We start from the raw sequence: 17,024 nt of genomic DNA on the forward strand, positions 1-17,024 counted from the left end.
CCCTCTCCCTGACCACACAGTGATTTTATCCCATGTCACATCATATCACCTTGTGTGACGGACAGGAGACAGCACCTCTGTCTGCCTGAGAAGCAAGTCACCAGAAAAGGCAGAAACCAAAGTGGATCAATTTGTTGTGTCCATGTGCAGGGACCAGTCAATACTGCTGTAAGAGGAAAGTTTAGGAACGCAATATACTCTGGTGGTAGCGTAACATCACTAGGAATAATAAAATAATTAAGTCTCTCAGACTCCGTCTCCAAAGAGGCTCTTGGCAGCTTCAAAGACACAACTAATAAATCCTTCTCATAACTCAATCTTGAACAGCGCTTGGAGAGCAGAAGGGAACAAGCAACCTCCAGTTTGGATTTCGATATCCCTGCTCTCTCCCACACTACTGGGGCCACGTGAGCATCTGCCTTCCCCTTCTCCAGCAGCTGTTCTGCAGCACCAGTGCCAGTCCATGCCAGCGCCAGGGAGGCACACACAACTTCCAGCCAGGCCTGCGGCCATGTTGCCCCTGGAGCTGCCCAAAAGGAGCAGACCCCCACTCCAGCCCCAGGTGGCTGCAGCTGGTAGGAGGAGAGTTTGATTTTTCCCTTTTGCCTCTTCCTGTTCCTGAGTTTTCTGGGTGCCAGGCCACAGCACTACTGCTGCTCGTTTACCTTTTGCTCAGCCCCTGCGGAGATTTGATGCTTTTTTTCACCCCTGTCAGATCAGCATCTGCGCTGCTTGTGCTGAGAACGGCATCCCTGCAGGGCTGGAGGAGGCTTCCTCTATCCTGAGGCAATCCTCGAATTCTAACATTTTGCTTTTGATTGTTACAATTTTCAGATCTTCTATCACCCATTACATGCTCTTAATGAGACCTGCAGAGAGTTCAGACATCTGCTTGCCTAGCCCTTGAGCTCTGGAGTCCGTAGCTCCATGTGTCATTCCATATTATCTAGCACCCCTTCCAGGTTGTTGGGCCTGGATGCTTTTTACCATCCCTTCCAACACAATTAGCATTTCTTGGAGAACATGATTTCAGGCTTTAATTGCCTTTGATCCTTCTGTAATCAATTTTCTCAGGCCAGAAGGATCCAGCAAAGGGTGAGTTAGGAGGCAGAGGATGGTGAATGCCTTTGGAACTGATTGGACCATGGTGAGGTCAGCTTTTCCAGTTCTATCTCCTCCTTTAGGCACTTCATTTGCTCTACATCTTCCTTCTGGATCAGGGCTGTTGTTACCACATGTCATATTTATTCCTTGTCTGATGAACTAGGAAATGCCTGAGCATCCCTTTAGAGCAGAGCAAAAGCAAGGAGAGATGCCAGTAGGAAACAGCACTGTTTCTAAAAGCCTGACCTCTGCAAACCAGCTAATACAAGGTCTCCTGCAGGGTCACCTTTTGCTCTTGTAGCTCCGACCCAGAGCATGAGAGCCAAGGCAGTTCTGCGTGCCGCTGGGAGCTGACGAGGGGGGCTGCAGGTGTTAACTGCAGGCACTTTGCAAGGGCCACCCCCACTCTGTGCAATTTTGGCTGCCGTGGGGCCTGACCCAGCAGGGTGTGGGCAAGTGGCAGTGTCGTGACTGTATCATGGTAGTATCAGACTGCAGCAGACCTGCCCCATGACCACTGCCATACACCCACCTACTAGCAGGTAGTCCACAAGATCTTAATTTGATGGACAGCCTGCCCCATCAATCACCCTGGGCTTCCCCTAGGACCCTAGGGCTGCCCAGAAGGAGTCCTAGAAGAGCCTAAGCAGAGTTCAGCATCCTCTCCTGCTCCCCTGCACTACCCCAGCTGGCTCTGCTCCCACCTATGCGACAGAGCTCTGCACTTCAACGTTGAACTGACTCTCTCACTCCTGCTTCTCCAGCCTCCTGCAGGGTCAGTTTTGCCAGCAAGGGGCCTGCCCAAGCAGCTGCCTCCCTTGCCCCCCCTGCCCGCTGGGGCGCACCCCGCAGCCCCCTGAGGGAGCCCGTCCGCACTGCGGCCAGCTCTGAGCCTCGGACACCTCTTTGGCAGCTCGCAGCTAACTTGCTGCTGGCCGTAGCCGCACAGGCTCCTGACCTACCAGCCCTGCCATGACCGGGTGCTCTTGCCCTGCCTGACGAACTGTAGTGGGAGCCTTCCCGAGCAGATGCTGGTCCCTGCCTGCTGGGGACAACTCACCCTCCTGAGGTGGCTTTCTGCTGCCTTGCAGGAGCCAAGGGAAGTAGGTGCAAAGCAAAAAAGAGAAGAAGGATTTAAGCAAGAGCTTAGTGAATCCATCTGTGCTGACATTCATCAGTGTCACTCCTTGGCTGCAAAAGCAATATTTATAAATCACGTTTCAAAACTGGCTACAAATTTGTACAAAGAAACAGATGGGCTGGTGGTAGCAGTTTGTCACCACTGATATTTATATGGAGGAGTGGAGACAAGTGCAAGAGGGGTGAAGCACGAGAGGGAGGCAAGGAGGGGGACAAAGGAGGATGCAGCAAGGGAACCCACGAGAGCAGGGGGCGAAGGTGAGTGCACCCAGGGCACTCAGTGGTCTGGAGAAAAAGAGTGGGGAGGAATCAAAGGAAGGGGGAGAAATCAAAGGAAGGGAGTTGACACTAAAATGCACATGTATTTGAAATGAAGGGTGCCTCCATCTGCACAGGCAGCCGCCTCCTCTTGCTGTGGAAGACAGCATCACTTTGTAATTGGGAGGGTCTCCAAACACCCCGGGAATAACCCTGCAGCAACAGCATTTGTTTTCCCGAGAACAGAAGGCGGGGGGTGATGCCAGCTTTTACTCATTTTATGCAGTGTTACACCACATGCAAAGTTTGTGGGATCGTTTAGCACAAAGGATTACCCTGTGCAACGAGAGCCTCATCCTACTCAAGAGAGCAGCAACTCTGGAGGAGATGGAGGCACGCGAGCCTGTGTCCTGCACCCTCCTGCAACACCAGCTCTCGTGTCGCTGCTGGTGAACCCCAGCTGAACGAATGGGGGGTGATCCCCACACAGCACCAGGCAGCAAAGCAGCCCTCGCTGAGCTCCAGCCACCCCTGGCCAGGTCCCTCCTGCCAGACAGGCAGAGCAGCAGTGATGGCCGAGATCGCAACCCAGCCGTGGCAGACATCCCGGCTCGGAGCAGGGAGCGTGGCCCTGGGCCCCTCAGAGTTTCTGGATGGGGCCAGGTGGGGACAGACACTGGGGGGTAACCCAGCATGCTCAATCATGTTTTTATAAGGTTCTCCCAAGAAAGTGAAGGAAGTTAATTGCTGGGCATGGGGCAAAATCTTGCAGAGGATCAAAGCTTGCTACATGATAAGAACGTAAAGGTCTTGTGAACAGCTGCCCATCAGTGCCGGGGTAGCTGCATTTTTTAGGATACAAAGCAATATCAGTCCTTCTATGATTACGTCTGAAACTTTTTGCTGCAAGTTCTATTTTGACTATCCCTAATAATACTGAACCAAACTGAGCAAGCAGGATCTTATGTCAGCAGAAGGTTCCTTTGATAAGAACAAACTAAATCAGACTTTTAACAGATGAAACTGCAAAAACAGAGGGAAATTTTTTGTTTGTTTTGAAAACAAACAAACAACAAAACAAAACAAATAAGCATTTCAGTGTGGTCTGCTGGCTCCCATCTGGGCTGACCCCTTTGACAAGTAAGTGCACATCTGGCCGGAGAAGATACCAGTATCTGCAAAGGTCCCTGCTGTACTTCTGCTGCAATCAGCAACTAAATTCATCCAAAATACGAGTCAAAAATAGGAAGCAGCCTGATAACTACCTTTCTGGATTGTTATCGTCCACACAAAAGCAGCCTGACCTTGCAGTCTGTAAAGCCAAATAGCAACCAGGACTCAGCCAGGAAAACCTTTGTTGCACCTCGTGGGTTACAGCAACAGGCAGGGACTGAGTCATCCTGAGCCGCTCAGCCCAGAGGCGCAAAGAACCCCAGAGCTTCCCAGAGGAACAGACCAGCCCTGCCCAGCTGCATTTCCCAAAGGACAGGATGACCCTCAGGAAACCAGAGGAACTGTGTTCCTGAGCCATTGCCTAATAGGGAATCTGGCCCTGCTGGCCACGTCCCAGGTAACCCGCAATGGCCAAGGTCTGGCTGCTGTACAGCCCCGCTACCTCCCAGGACTTCTGAGCTACTCCTGTTTGTTAGGGGCACGGAAGCTGCCCACCCACATGGCAGCCCCAGGATGACCCACACTCCAGGATTTACCTGGGAGAGGGATAAATCATAATGCTCAAAACGGGAGCGTGTTCATCTGTAAATCCACATCATCTCCTTGCCAGTGGGCAGGTTGGAGATTTCACATCAAGAAAGGGATTGACAGCCCTGAAAACAACAAAGGCTAACCAGACAGCACAAGAGGAGCTTTGGACCTCTCTGCAGCAGAGAAGAAAGCTGGCAGAGCCTCCTTGAAGAAATCTGAACTGCTAGCTAACCAATCCCACCATTTCAGGTTGGCAAGGAGCCTTACAGGGTACCCAACACATCCTGAGCTCCACCCAGCACAGATGGACCATAAGCTCACAGCCCCATTCTCCCTCCCCATGGCCAGCTGTGCCACTCAGCCTGGAGGCTGCAGGACTGGGAAGGGTGCAGCAGGGCTTACCCTTAATATCCAGCAGAGAAAAATGGTGGTTGTTGGTGGCTTCAGGTGCCAGTGTGAAGTAGAAACGGTGGCCGCTCTGAGGCTCATCACGGTCCACAACGCTTATTGTCTGGATCAGCTGTAGGGAGAAAGCAGAGGTGAGAATCAGTGCTGCCTCCACAGCCCCTCACACGGGCCCTGCTCGCAGGGTCTGCTCCAGCAGAGCATCACTGGCTTCTGCCACAGCAAGGGATAAGCCTTTGCCCTGCAGATGGGCATAGCTGTAGGACACCAGCAAAGTGGCTCCCAGCGTGACAGCAGCTGCATGGGAAGGTATTCAGGCAGAAGGGGAAGGACGGGCAGGCTGGCACTGGTCCAGAGCACTGCTCGCAGCACGAGACTGCTGCAGGCACTGATGGAGACCTAGGAGAAGGGCTGGGGGACACCTGCTACCTGGCCAGGCTTGGCATCTTCACACACAGCTGCTTCATAGGGGGTGGCGAGCTCGGGTGGATTGTCATTCACATCCAGGATACGGATACGGAGAGAGGCTCTCGATACCTGTGAGTGATTATCTGAAAAAGAAAAAAAAAAAAAAGAAGCAGAGCTTCAGCAAAAAGTGCCATCTGCTACTATGCTACTAGAAGGGAGCAAACCCTCCTCGTATCTGTCAATCGGGAGGCCATCACGGCCACTCAGCTGCTGCCAGTGCAGAGGGTCGCACAGTACCACACCTCTGCCTGCCCACGGCACAGACCATCTCTGTGGGCCAGCAGCGCCCGCAGAGCATCGCTCAGCCTCACCCCACCTGTTTTCCAGCAAAGAAACCCAAACGCTGGGCTGTATACCGAGGGCTCCCAAAACACTACTGTTGGCTTGTTCTAGCCCTGGAAAAGCTGAGCAGCCCCCAGCAAGTCCCCACAATAAGGGTCAGTCACCACCAGTGAGCATCTGTGCTACAGCCAGACAGCACCAAAAGAGAACAAACAAATTCTGAAGTGAGAACATCACACCCTGACTTGGATCCTGACCCTGACACCCCAGGGAGCTAGCAGGAATGGCTGAGAGGCGAGCGAGCAGAGCCAGTACATGAAACAGCTGGTATCAACTAAAAGCACAGGACAGCAATGAAATCTGCCACCTGCACCTCCACCACAGCCAGGTGACCCGGGGTTGAATGCTCCCTGTCAAGGCATGAGTCTCCTGCCCTGGGACCCAAGCCTTGCACACTGATGCCAGGTTTTGCATTGCCACCAGCAGCTTGAGCTTGAACCGAGCACCACCTGCCAGCTGGCACAGGGCAGGTCACATCATAAGATCTAGGGCAGCCCCTTCACCCCTGCACTCGCCAGCCATGCCTTGCACAGCCAGCAGCGCTGGGAGCTCGTAGCCCGCTCCCCTCCCTTGGGGGCACATGGAGCTGCTGGTGCTGCTCTGGGCTTGCTCCACACATGGGACAGGGATTGCATTTACAGCTCCACTCACCACAGTACACTCTACCCCACAGCACTCACCGTAAAGGTACATTGAGCCCTCACTATAAGATTATAAATCACTCTGGAGGGCCTAATGTTTTCTGAAGTACCTCATGTGCTTCCAGAAATGAGAACTCCCTCATACTCCATCTCTTCTGTTTTACCCAGAGGTTATGATTGTGACAGACCCGATGCCTCTCTCCTTGCTTGGGCAGGAGCTCTGCTGACTGTTTGTCTATAAAATTAATGCTGGCCCCCACAGATCAGGTGGAGGAGGACCCAGGGGAGAGGAGATTTAACACTGCTCCATAATTAGCCAGGAACCTAAGCCCCTCTCCCCAGAGCTGCCTTCACCCTGTTCTCGCATTATCACTCCCTCTCACCCAGACCAGCTGCTCTGGTGATTAGATGGTTGTTTTCGGGGGAGGGAGGCAGAAGTCGTGACTAAAAGCCTGGAACGATGTGTTATTTTAAAAGGCGTGTTGGTGCAGTGAAATAAACTGCAATTGCTTTCAGGGAGAGAGGAAGGGGGAGGCAGCTGGGTGGTACGGGAGCAGGGAGCCTGGGGGAGGCAGAGGGTTCACCTGATACCCACTGGGGCCATGAACGAGCAGGAGGAAAAAGGGTTCAATTCCTGCGAGAAGGAGGACAACAGCATCTCATCACCCCCTCCTTGACCTGCAGGAAGATGGATAACTGTCCCTGGTGCTCAGCTCTGAAGCAAGCTGGCATTGCCCTGGAGGCACTGCTGAGAGAAAGATGAGAAAGAGAGAAAGAGAAAAGAGGAAGAAGAGCCCAGGACCCCACTTATTCCCCTTCCTAACTGTGACTCAGAGGACCAGTTCCTCCCATGACACCCCATGGTGCCAGAGCTGGCTGCAAACAGGAGCTGATCCAAGTGCTACCAAGCTCTCCCGAGGACCTGTCAGCACAGCATGTGTGATGGAGGCTTTGCAGGGCCAGGCTGGGATGCCTGGCTGAGCCTGAGCACAGCAGCTTCCCTGCAAGATACGTCTCATAGCCTTATCCATGTATTTAGAGTCAGGCAAAGCCATAGGTCTGTCCTCTTCCTCAGCATCAGTGAGCAGCTGCCAGAAGTGTTTTATGCCATGCTCATGAGTGGGGTCATCCATGCACCATGTCACCATGCCAAGGACCTACGCCGATCCCTCTGCCTGAGCCATAACTAACATCCAACTCCCCTGCGCACAGCTCAAAGCACAGTTGTCCTTTCTAAATGCACCCTCAGAAAAAAAAGCTCTTTTTTTTGCCCCTTCCAAAATAGCTGAAGCCTGAGGCTCATGCTTGCCTCTGGCTCAGTGACAGCATTAAAATCTGACATCTCAGGACCATCAAGGTTAGAAATGCAACCATTGCATTGTTGTCTACTCTTCCAATGAGGCACGCATCGGTTTCTTTTTATTTTGCCTGCATCACGGTCTATTTGAAGGTTCCTCAAATGCTTTCTGTATCACCCTCCGTCTTCCTTTGGGCCAGTAGCTGGATTTAGGGGTACAAAATATGAAAAATGATTGGATGTATTTGAAAAAAATCCAAACTCCAAAACTGTAAAACATCTCAAATGTTTTCTGCAACTTGTGTCATAAACTGAATTTATGATGGCCAGAAGTGCAAACAAGCTTGCTGGTGTACATCCATGATGAAAGACATGATGCACTTAACTGATGCAGACTTGACATCCGCAAAGCCAAAAGCTCTGACCTGTGCTTCCTCTACATGCACAGAAATGTGCGCACATACGCCTGCACGTGCTCCAGCACACGGAAGTAAATGCTCAGCAGGCATGTACCACTGCCAGGAAGAACAGCAGACGTGGTGCATGGTGGCTGTGGGAAGGCACAGAAATGTCCCCTTAAAGGGCTCTGCCAAGCAGCACGTGGCCAGTGGATGGGGCGGAGGGTTGCACGTGACAGGCTGAGTGTGACTGGAGAGGAAAAAAGTCATCTTCCATTGCAACATCTCTCTTTGGTATTCCAGCTCAGCTGACTGACATGCAAATTAGTTTAATTATTTCTTCTTCTAAAATAAATTATATTTTGCAGTGGCTGCAATATGTTGTGTCAGGCAAAATTACATTCAATATTTTTAAACTAATTGATGTCAGCCTTGAGAAAACCTGATTGACAGCAGCGAGGAAACTAGGCTGCTACCTAAACGCTTTCCTAAATTAAAATTAAACATGCCGTTTTTCTGCATTTCCTTCAGGAGTTGGAACGCTATTAATCTGAGAAGACTGAGGAAAGAGACATGGAAAATACACAGAACAAGGGAGAGATGCTGAAAACACAGCAGTGCAGTACGGGACTCCAGGCTGATGACTGGCAGCTGCCTTTGCAAACATGGGCTGAATTATTTCAGAGCTGCTGGAGATGGAAAACAGAGTTCTGCCCACCGCTTCCACACGGCAGTGTCTGCACCTTCCTCAGTGCACCTCAGGACAAGCAGCAAGCGCAGCCCGGACGCCCCATGCCACGGTGCCACTCGACAGGCAGCGCCCTGGCTTTGGAGCAGGAGGAAGCCACAGCCCTGCTGCACGGTGACGCTGAGGCCGTGCCTCAAATGCTCCAGCTGAATCTTCAGCCACATCCCAAAGTATATTTTCTTAATTTAATTAACCATGAAAGTAATCTGAACAGTACAATATTCTTGTCTTAAACATTCAGATGCAAAATGCCAACAACTTGTCCTCTTCGCAGGTTCCAGACAGCTGACTGCCTGCTGGTCTGACATGGAGCAGCTCTGGGCAACTGCTCGCAAATGCTGGAGCCTTTGCAGCAGAAGCTCATGGTGATGGGAAGGGAATGCAGAGATGCTCAGCCACCCCTGCCACGGCAAGAAAGGAGGGGATCGATGGTTACTGCTGCGCTGGGATCCAGTCCTTACCCCTCCAGACCCTCACACTTCCCATTTTTACACCCAAACCTCTGCTGCGAAGCTCCAAATCCAAGCACACATACCATTTGCACTCCTGCCTGCACACATAGCCATGTAGTGATACCACACGCAGAAGGTGCTCCGCAGCTTTCCTGGGGTCTGAAGCACAGTTTGAGGAAAGCCCAGAGGACCGTAGGCTGCTGACTGTGGCTGCAGCACCTGGGGAAATACAGGTCTCAGCCGCCGTTGGGCATGGTGTATGACCCACTCTCTTCTACCTCAAGATCAAACTGGTACAGTAGCGAATTCAAAATTTTTACATTAGTAGGGAAGCAAGAAGAGGCAGGGGTGGAATTTATTCCACACTATCTCAGCAAATTGGGAGAACAAAATGCAGATTAGAAGACTGGGATGGGCCACTCTGCTTCCCAGCACTCATGCCATAGCTGTGAATCACAGGGTGGTTTTGTAGATGTCAGCGCAGCTGCTTGACTGCAAAGCGGAGTGCTGATGGCAAGGACAAAGCAGGGGCATGCCAGGGGTATGGCTCGTCAGATACAGGCAGCTACACTGGAGGCTGGAGCTGAAAACGTGGCTCCCAGCTGGGGGGAAGCAAAGCGGAAGCAGCAGTTAAGCCAAGTAACATATAAATGGCTCTCACCTCTCCTGAGTCCTGCCCGAACTCAGCAGCATGAGAGTCATTAAACTGCATCCAAACACAATGCTCTGATTAAAGCTAGTCTCCAGCAGGAAGATTTATCATCTCAATTACCAGCAGTGGACACAGCAGTCAAGGCCTCATCATTTTACATGAGCAAAGAGGAAAACAGGAAGAGAATCACTAATATTAGCCCAAGGAAGGTAAACAGCTTGCGAGTGAGATGAAGATTTATCTCTGGAAACGCTTGGCCTGGTCCCAGGCCAGATTTGCTGAACAGCCCCGCCCCATGCTTCCTGCTGGCTGCCACATTGCAAGGCCAACTATTCTGCTGGTCACCAGCAGGTAGAGGCAGCTCACGCTGGGGAGTGCCTGTTCCGCAGGGGGAGGCCTGCCCCTCCTCTCCCGCCAGCAGCACACAGCCCAGCCAGCCCCACAGGTGCAGCCAGACACCTGCTGCAGCTTTCCTTACTACTCCTCAGATGTAAATACACTCTCTTCGGTTATTTCGGCACGCAACCCTGGAAATGGTCTCTGCTGCAGCAGCACCGGGTCCCAGATGGGTCTTCCAAAGGTGGGGGCCCAGCTCTTGTATCCAGCTGCTCAAAGCTAGCAGAGAGGCTGCCTGCAGGAACAAGTGCGGTCAGCAGGCAAGCTGTCCATCAGCTGCCATTCATTAAACCCTTCTCAGGATAGTCCTGCTGGCAGGCAGGGAGGGCAGCTTGAGGAAGCTGCAGGGAGGCAAGACCTTGATGCAGTGCGCTCCAGGCCACATGCCCATGTGCTGTGGGAATCAAGGGGGCATGGCTCCCCACCAGCCCCAATGAGCTGGGGTGCCAGGTATGAGCCTGGGCAGTAGGATCCCTTGTAGGCTCACTCCATTCCCTCTGCAAAGTTTACATCTCACTGAGGAAAGATGAAGAATATTTTACCACTTGCCTCTGCTGGAGTTGATAACGCCCTGCCCGGCTGTGCAGCAGACCCTGCAGCAGCCAGCTGCAACTTGCATGCCCCCGCCAGCTCCCCCGCACGCAGGTGTCTGGGGCCAGGGGAACTGCTGCCAGTCGGAACTGCGTCGGACACCCCGACGCCAGCGCGGAGGTTCCCAGCTGCCCCATGCTCACACTGCCGCAGCCGATCCCACTGCGCCGGGCATCGCCTGACAGCTGCCGCACAGCCCCGCTCTGAAACCCCTCTATCGTTTGGAAGGCTGCACCTTTACAACTGCCCTTTCTGCCAGAGGATTCAGGCGTAAATTGTACTTTAAATTCAATATCAGTCATTAATATTTCATGATTACAAAACGTTAAGGATAATGTCACTGGGAGGAATGTCTGGGCAGTTAAAACGGATGAGTCAGAGCTCACCACGGGAGAAGTCAGAGCGCTGAAGAGTCTCCCCGGCTTTTGAAGCGATCCAGCCTGACAGGCTTCCCTGCCGGAGGGGAGCCGCAGCATTTACTGACTTGTTCTGAAATCCTAGCCGCTGCCTGTAAATATTCTCCTTCTGATTCTTGTCACCTCATGTTTCCTCTGGACGCTGAGTTGTGCTGCAATGCTGTGATCCCCTCCTCCCCGGCCACCGCTGGCAAAGCCTCCCCGCGGAGCTGGCCGGACATGCTGCGGCTATGCAGCGGGCTACCGTTGTGGCCAGGTAGCCCTGGCACACCTGCCCATTGCTGCCTGGTGCCAGGCAGGGCTCACAACAGCGCTGCAGCCAGGCAGTGCAGAGATGGCCTCGGCCAGCAGGCACAAAGCATCAGCAGAGAGGCTGGGACATGCAGCGAAGCACGAGACGCCCCCGCAGCGCAGTGCGGGTCTGGCCAGGGCTGCCGCCGCCTCCTCCCCTGGCGCAGCGGGCCTGTGACGAGGCCTGGCCAGGCCGATGGCTGCTGCTGTGGTGGGGTGGCCCCGCAGCAGGAACCGGTCTCTGGGCCCCAAGTAAGGCCCTGACTCAGCTCCTCGAATGTGAACGGCATCTTCTTGCTCAAGAACAAGCAAAGAAACAGGAACCAGAACACCTGAAGGGTCTCTGGGAGTGAAGCCTGGGGAAGGCTCCGACAGACAGGTCTTGGCTCACGCCTGCAGATATCAGAAGGTGCTTTGCAGCTGAAGCAGCTCCCTGGTACGAGCTGCTGTGGGGTGGCAGGGCACAGCAGGTCCCAGGCTGCCCTGGCAACTTGCATGTCCAAAATGTGGAAAACTTTGAAGAATATGGCGTGGTGCCTAGGATTGAAGCTCAGGCTCAGAAAAAAGGATGAACACAGAGCACTCCCTGGGGCCTGCAGGGCCAGATCCACCATCGCACACAGGACCTGCAGAGCCCATGAGCCAAGGCGCTGCGCAAACATGATGGAGGGCAGCAGGATGCCCAGGGCAGCCTCACTGGCTTCCTACCCAGCGGGAAACACCTGCAGGGAGGCAAAGCCTGTCCTTTGCTGCTATTATTTTCTTTTCATTCCTCAGGAGGAGTTTATTCAGAGCTCCTTTGAGCTCTTAACTAGAGAAGAAAAGACAAACAGAACTTCTGCTGGAAGCGTCTACACCAGGCTCTGCCGCCCTCATCAAGCAGAGGGAAGATAAACTAACAAAACCTGCAGAGCCACTAAGCTATTCCCTCCTGGCTCTCCCAGCTGGGTGCAAGAAGATTTGGCAGTTACTGTAAATACAGGCTAAAGGATAGCACAGCCATAAGGGAAGGAAGAGACCATCACCAGGGCTCTTGTGGGAGGGTCAGAAAGGAGCTAATTTCAGAAGAGGACAAAAGAACTTCACCTCATCTCTGCCTGAGACTTTTCCTGGTGAGCTGCAGGGTGATGCCAAGCACTGTGACCAGAGCCGAAGCAGCCTGGTGATACCCTGGCAGCACCGCTGCTCCCTGTCCCTGGCATGGGAGCTCACAGATGCTCTGCCTCCACAGCTCCTTCCCACTGCTGCCATGCCAGGACCTCCCACCCACACCTTGCTGTGCCTTGCTGAGCCTGCAGCCACACAAAGGGCAGGGAGACCAGGGAGGAAGGGTGTTGGAGGCATCCAGAGCCACATGTGCAGCGTGCAGCTACAGTGGGCAAATCCCAACCGCTGTGAGCCCCAGCAGAAGCAAGCACTGGCAGCCATCTGTGCCACAGGGCTCCAGTTGGTGGGCATCCACCCACAGCACATGGCTGAACCAGGGGGATGCAGCCGATGTGAACACAGACCTCCTGGGAGCACCCAGAGCTGCTTGGCAGGCGTGAATCCAGGGAGTGAGCTGCACAGGGATGACTGGCAGAGCTAGTGCATAGATAACACAAATTTGATTAGTGTTCATCAAATATACTATTCGACCATGCTCCCTTATTAATGCTCGAGTCAGGAAGAGTATTTTTAGGTTGTCTAGGGAGATGTCAGACTCAGTGCTGCTGCTTTTTTCTTTTTTTATTTCACTGTTAATTAACACTTGCATCTTGGTCACCTCTGCAGTGAATGCACCCATATTTTCCCCTCTGCCCCACTCCAGTCCAGGACAGACTGTCTGCTCCATCTCACCTGCTTCCATCGCCAGGACAGTGATGTTGTGCCACCCTGCTGTCTCCCGGTCCAGGATCTTTCCTGTCACAATGGCACCTGTGTTGGCATCAATGTCAAAGATCCTCTCTGCATCTGTGCTGCGGTCGATGGCGTACCTGAGACCAGGCAAAAGGGGAAACTGTGAACAGCTGGATGTGCCAAGCCTAACCTCATCATCAGCCCCAGGAGTATAGGGATCTAATGCAACAGGCCCCATATTACTGCTCTCACTTTTCCTCTGCTGCAGCATGGTACGTGAAGGCCATTTTTCTACCAGGCTGCAACCCCAGAGCCCTCAAGTAAAATTACAGTGTGGCTTTTGGTGCATAAAGTGTAACTAAGCACAGACTGTGGACACAGGGGAAAACCTGCTCTGATGGGAACCTCATGCTCAGGATAGACAGAATGATATAGAAATCATGGGCTGTAACTCCACTCATGCCTCTGGCAAGCTTCTGAGCTATAGGTTCAGGAGGGCTCAAGAAGGACACTAAGCCAAACTGAAGGAGGGCACCCCTGCTCAAGGAGCCCACCTCACCTACCACCTTCTCGTCTGATCCTGCCACAGCACCCAAACAAGAGAGAAACCTGCAGGACAGTACAGCAGCACAGGGGCAGGCTGTGAGCTGGACCTGCAGATAACCTGAACTGCAGCTACAGCAGTTACAAACAGCAAGGCCTCCTCTGAATCCAGACTGAACCTGTGCAACTGGAGCAAGAACCCTGGCAGCAGAGAAGTTGGCAATGGCCATCGTCCCCACAATCAACACAGCACATCATCCCCAGCAGCGCTGAAATTTGCCCTAGTTCGGGCTTCCCATTTTCACAGGAGCAGGATGAAGAGCTCCTCCAGCTCTGACCAGCTCCAGCTGCTCAGCAAAGACCCTTCAAATGCAACTCTCACTCTTCTCCTTCAGCTGCTTCGGTGCTGCCCCAAACAGACCCCTCCCTGGGCATCCCCTCAACAGCCTACCTGGTCCCCATTCCACCTCTGGAGAGGGTGACTCCCACCTCTTCCCAAAGGGCAATGCCACAGCTCACAAGAGGATCAGACACCTGGGTTTAACCTTCACCTTAGCCATGACACCTCAATCCCACATAATCAGTCCCAGTGGCATGTCATGCATTTCCAACATTTATACACATTGCACACGGAATAAAGCACGCTGACATCAAACCAGGGCACAATTAGGTGTGTGCTCCTTGGAGGCAGGGACTGGAAGGGAAGCCCGATCCAGCTGAGGCCCTTGAGCACAGCCATAACAAATAACAAACACCACCACTGCAATCAGAATTAGAAATCCAGAAGGCCCACAAATCACAAACAATAAAGCATAATGTTATTGTGTACAGCATCTTTCATACACACGGCATCCCAGAGTGCTTACAGAATTAAATAATACAAGACAGCAAAGAGTACAAAGGATAAATTACCAAAAGGAGGACTATGAATAAATTAAAGACTTCAGTCACATGTCCAACAACAGAAGGAAGAAAAATGTAGAGACAAAGCAAGCTGGAAAGCTGATGAGACAGGACACTACTGAGAGGCCACATCAGACAAGAGGAGCAGAACATGACAGGCTCTAGGCTATAAGCAGGTTCTGCATGGTGGAGGCACTCTGCACGCTGCGGGGTGGCTTTCCCAAGTGCTTGTGTCTCACTTGGCACAGTCCAGCTGTGGTCTGTGGGTCCATTATCCACATGGCTCCCAGCTGAGGAACACCAGCTCACCTTCTGCATGCAAGAATGACCACTATGCACAGAGGCATCGAGGCCTCCATGCCTTTCTGTCTCATGCCCTGGGGGGAACTAGCTGCAGATGAGAGTGCCTCCGGCGGGGTACCTATCCACACAGTCCAGCAGCTCTATTTCTGATGGAGGGACATACAAAGGCATTTATGCACTGTTTAAAGTGTTATACAGTACCAGGTTATGTTCTCTAGCTCTCTCCCTTTCAGACAGACAGGGGGATGAGACAGAAAATACAACAGCACTTAACCATAGTTAAGGAAAAATGTTCAAAGGTCACTATTTAAATTGCATCTGTGCACATGCATGTTCTGCACCTATGTGGCTGGCTTCCTCCTTGCACCTAGAGGCGATGGGGATCTGCCACTCAATGCCAGGTACAAGCCTAGGCATCTCTGAACCAACTGTCAGGGACCTCGTAGCCATCCTACATTTTCTTCCTCAACTCGCAGCTGGAAACAGAGCCTCTACAGGTGTGTAGCCAGCTCCAGAAGGGACAGTGACACTGTCTTGACATGTACTGCAGCCTCTCATCCACTCTGCACTTGCTCACTGCAAAGGGAAAGGAGAGGTCTGGCCACTCTGACTTGTACACATCAGTCCAATGTACTGCTGGAAAGCGGAACAGAAACCAGGATGACAACACCTAATATATTTCCAATATTGCATTTACATAACTGCTTCCATTGTTCTTTCACATCACCTGACCTCGAACACATCCTGTTCTTTCCATTCCACTTTTGAATACTGTTGGTGTTCAAGACGGTACTTCACTCTCCATATGCCTTCCCTGCTTCTCGGGTAAGCACATGCCTGTTTTGTTCACACTCATGTCATTGCCACATAAACAAAGATGTCTGCAAAAAATAGCTACGCAGAAAAACCCAGTCAGTGATGGGAGGTGTCACTGAGCCTGGAAACATCTGACCCCAGCTGCCTGCATGGCCAGAGGGCAGGAGGCTGGTAGGGGAGCACTCTGCCTCATGCCACTGGTAACCTTTCCTTACGCTTCTAATTGTTTTGCTGCTGAGGTTGTCTTCTGTCACTTCCAAATTGTCTCCTGAGGATTGAATGCCCATACCCTATGGCAGGGCACAAACCAAACCAGAAATCTGATCCCTTTGTCACCACTGCTACACAGAGAGCTGCCACCTTGTCAACACTGCACCAGGGGAAGGAGACAGAGCTCTGAGCCTTGCCTGCTTTTGCCATGAAAGCAGGGCTGAACCTGTTTCTACACACTGTGATTTTGGAGATCCAAGGTGGGTCTGTAGTTCTCCATCTGCACCAAGTGCTGTGGAGGCTCTGGAGCAGTAGGCTGACACTGGAGTTGGGGACTACAGGGGGACAGGGGTGCCCATCTGCACCCACAAAGCCACATCCTTAACCTGCTCAGAGCTGCATATCAACCCACTCCACACAATGGCAGACCTCCCCTTCCAAGAGCTTATGGCTAAGCCTGTGCTAGAGCAGCTAGAAGGAGCAGCTGTCCACTGTGCTTAGTTTACATCATTTTGTGCAATATGATCTTTACCAACCTAAGTCTGTGCTGACCATCACAAGCCTCTCCACCTCTAGTAGTCCAGCTTCATAGATCCATTTCACTGAAGTGAAACAGTGCTTCTCACCTGGGAAGGGGTGGCAATTAATCCCTGGGTCCTCCAGGTACTCAGAGATAGGACACATGCTCAATTCCTCCTAAAGATGGCTGGCACTCCATATCTGGAACTGCAGTCCCCAGCTCTGATTGGGATGCGGACCTTGTAATCCATTTTCCTCTCTTCCTGCTGGCACTGCCTGTTGGTTTGGATGTTACAAGTGACTGTTTAATTTAGACAGCTTTCTTGGTGCTCATCTTTCTCATGAATGCGTTTCTCAAGCAGCTTGTTTCCCTTCTCCCCCTGAATGCAACAAGGAACACATTTTATGCCATGTGTTTTGTTAATAGGGAGCTTTTCAAACACTGTGAAAAGCTTTTTGTTGTGTTTGTTTTTTCCTCCTCTCCCTTTTGTGTTGAAGCAGGTTGTAGTTCTTGCTGTGCTGTTGGAGCCTATAAAATGCCCATGTCCAACACGTGTCTCCGGATTTGGTGAATGCCAAACAAGAATA

General features: G+C 52.2%; 1 protein-coding gene across 8 annotated transcripts in view; it reads right to left on the bottom strand.

Moving 5' to 3' along the window:
* Positions 1–17,024, bottom strand: part of CDH22 (cadherin 22) — a 98,736-nt gene that overhangs the window by 19,594 nt on the left and 62,118 nt on the right. For all 8 annotated transcript variants that reach the window (XM_064465643.1, XM_064465639.1, XM_064465637.1 and 5 more), the window contains 3 exons: positions 13,143–13,279; positions 5,041–5,162; positions 4,609–4,726 (listed from right to left, as the gene is read on the bottom strand). In XM_064465643.1, coding sequence (XP_064321713.1) covers positions 4,609–4,726; positions 5,041–5,162; positions 13,143–13,279 — 377 coding nt within the window. The remainder of the gene's footprint in view (positions 1–4,608; positions 4,727–5,040; positions 5,163–13,142; positions 13,280–17,024) is intronic.

Source organism: Phalacrocorax carbo, chromosome 14 (assembly GCF_963921805.1).
Source record: "Phalacrocorax carbo chromosome 14, bPhaCar2.1, whole genome shotgun sequence".
NCBI lineage: Eukaryota > Metazoa > Chordata > Aves > Suliformes > Phalacrocoracidae > Phalacrocorax > Phalacrocorax carbo.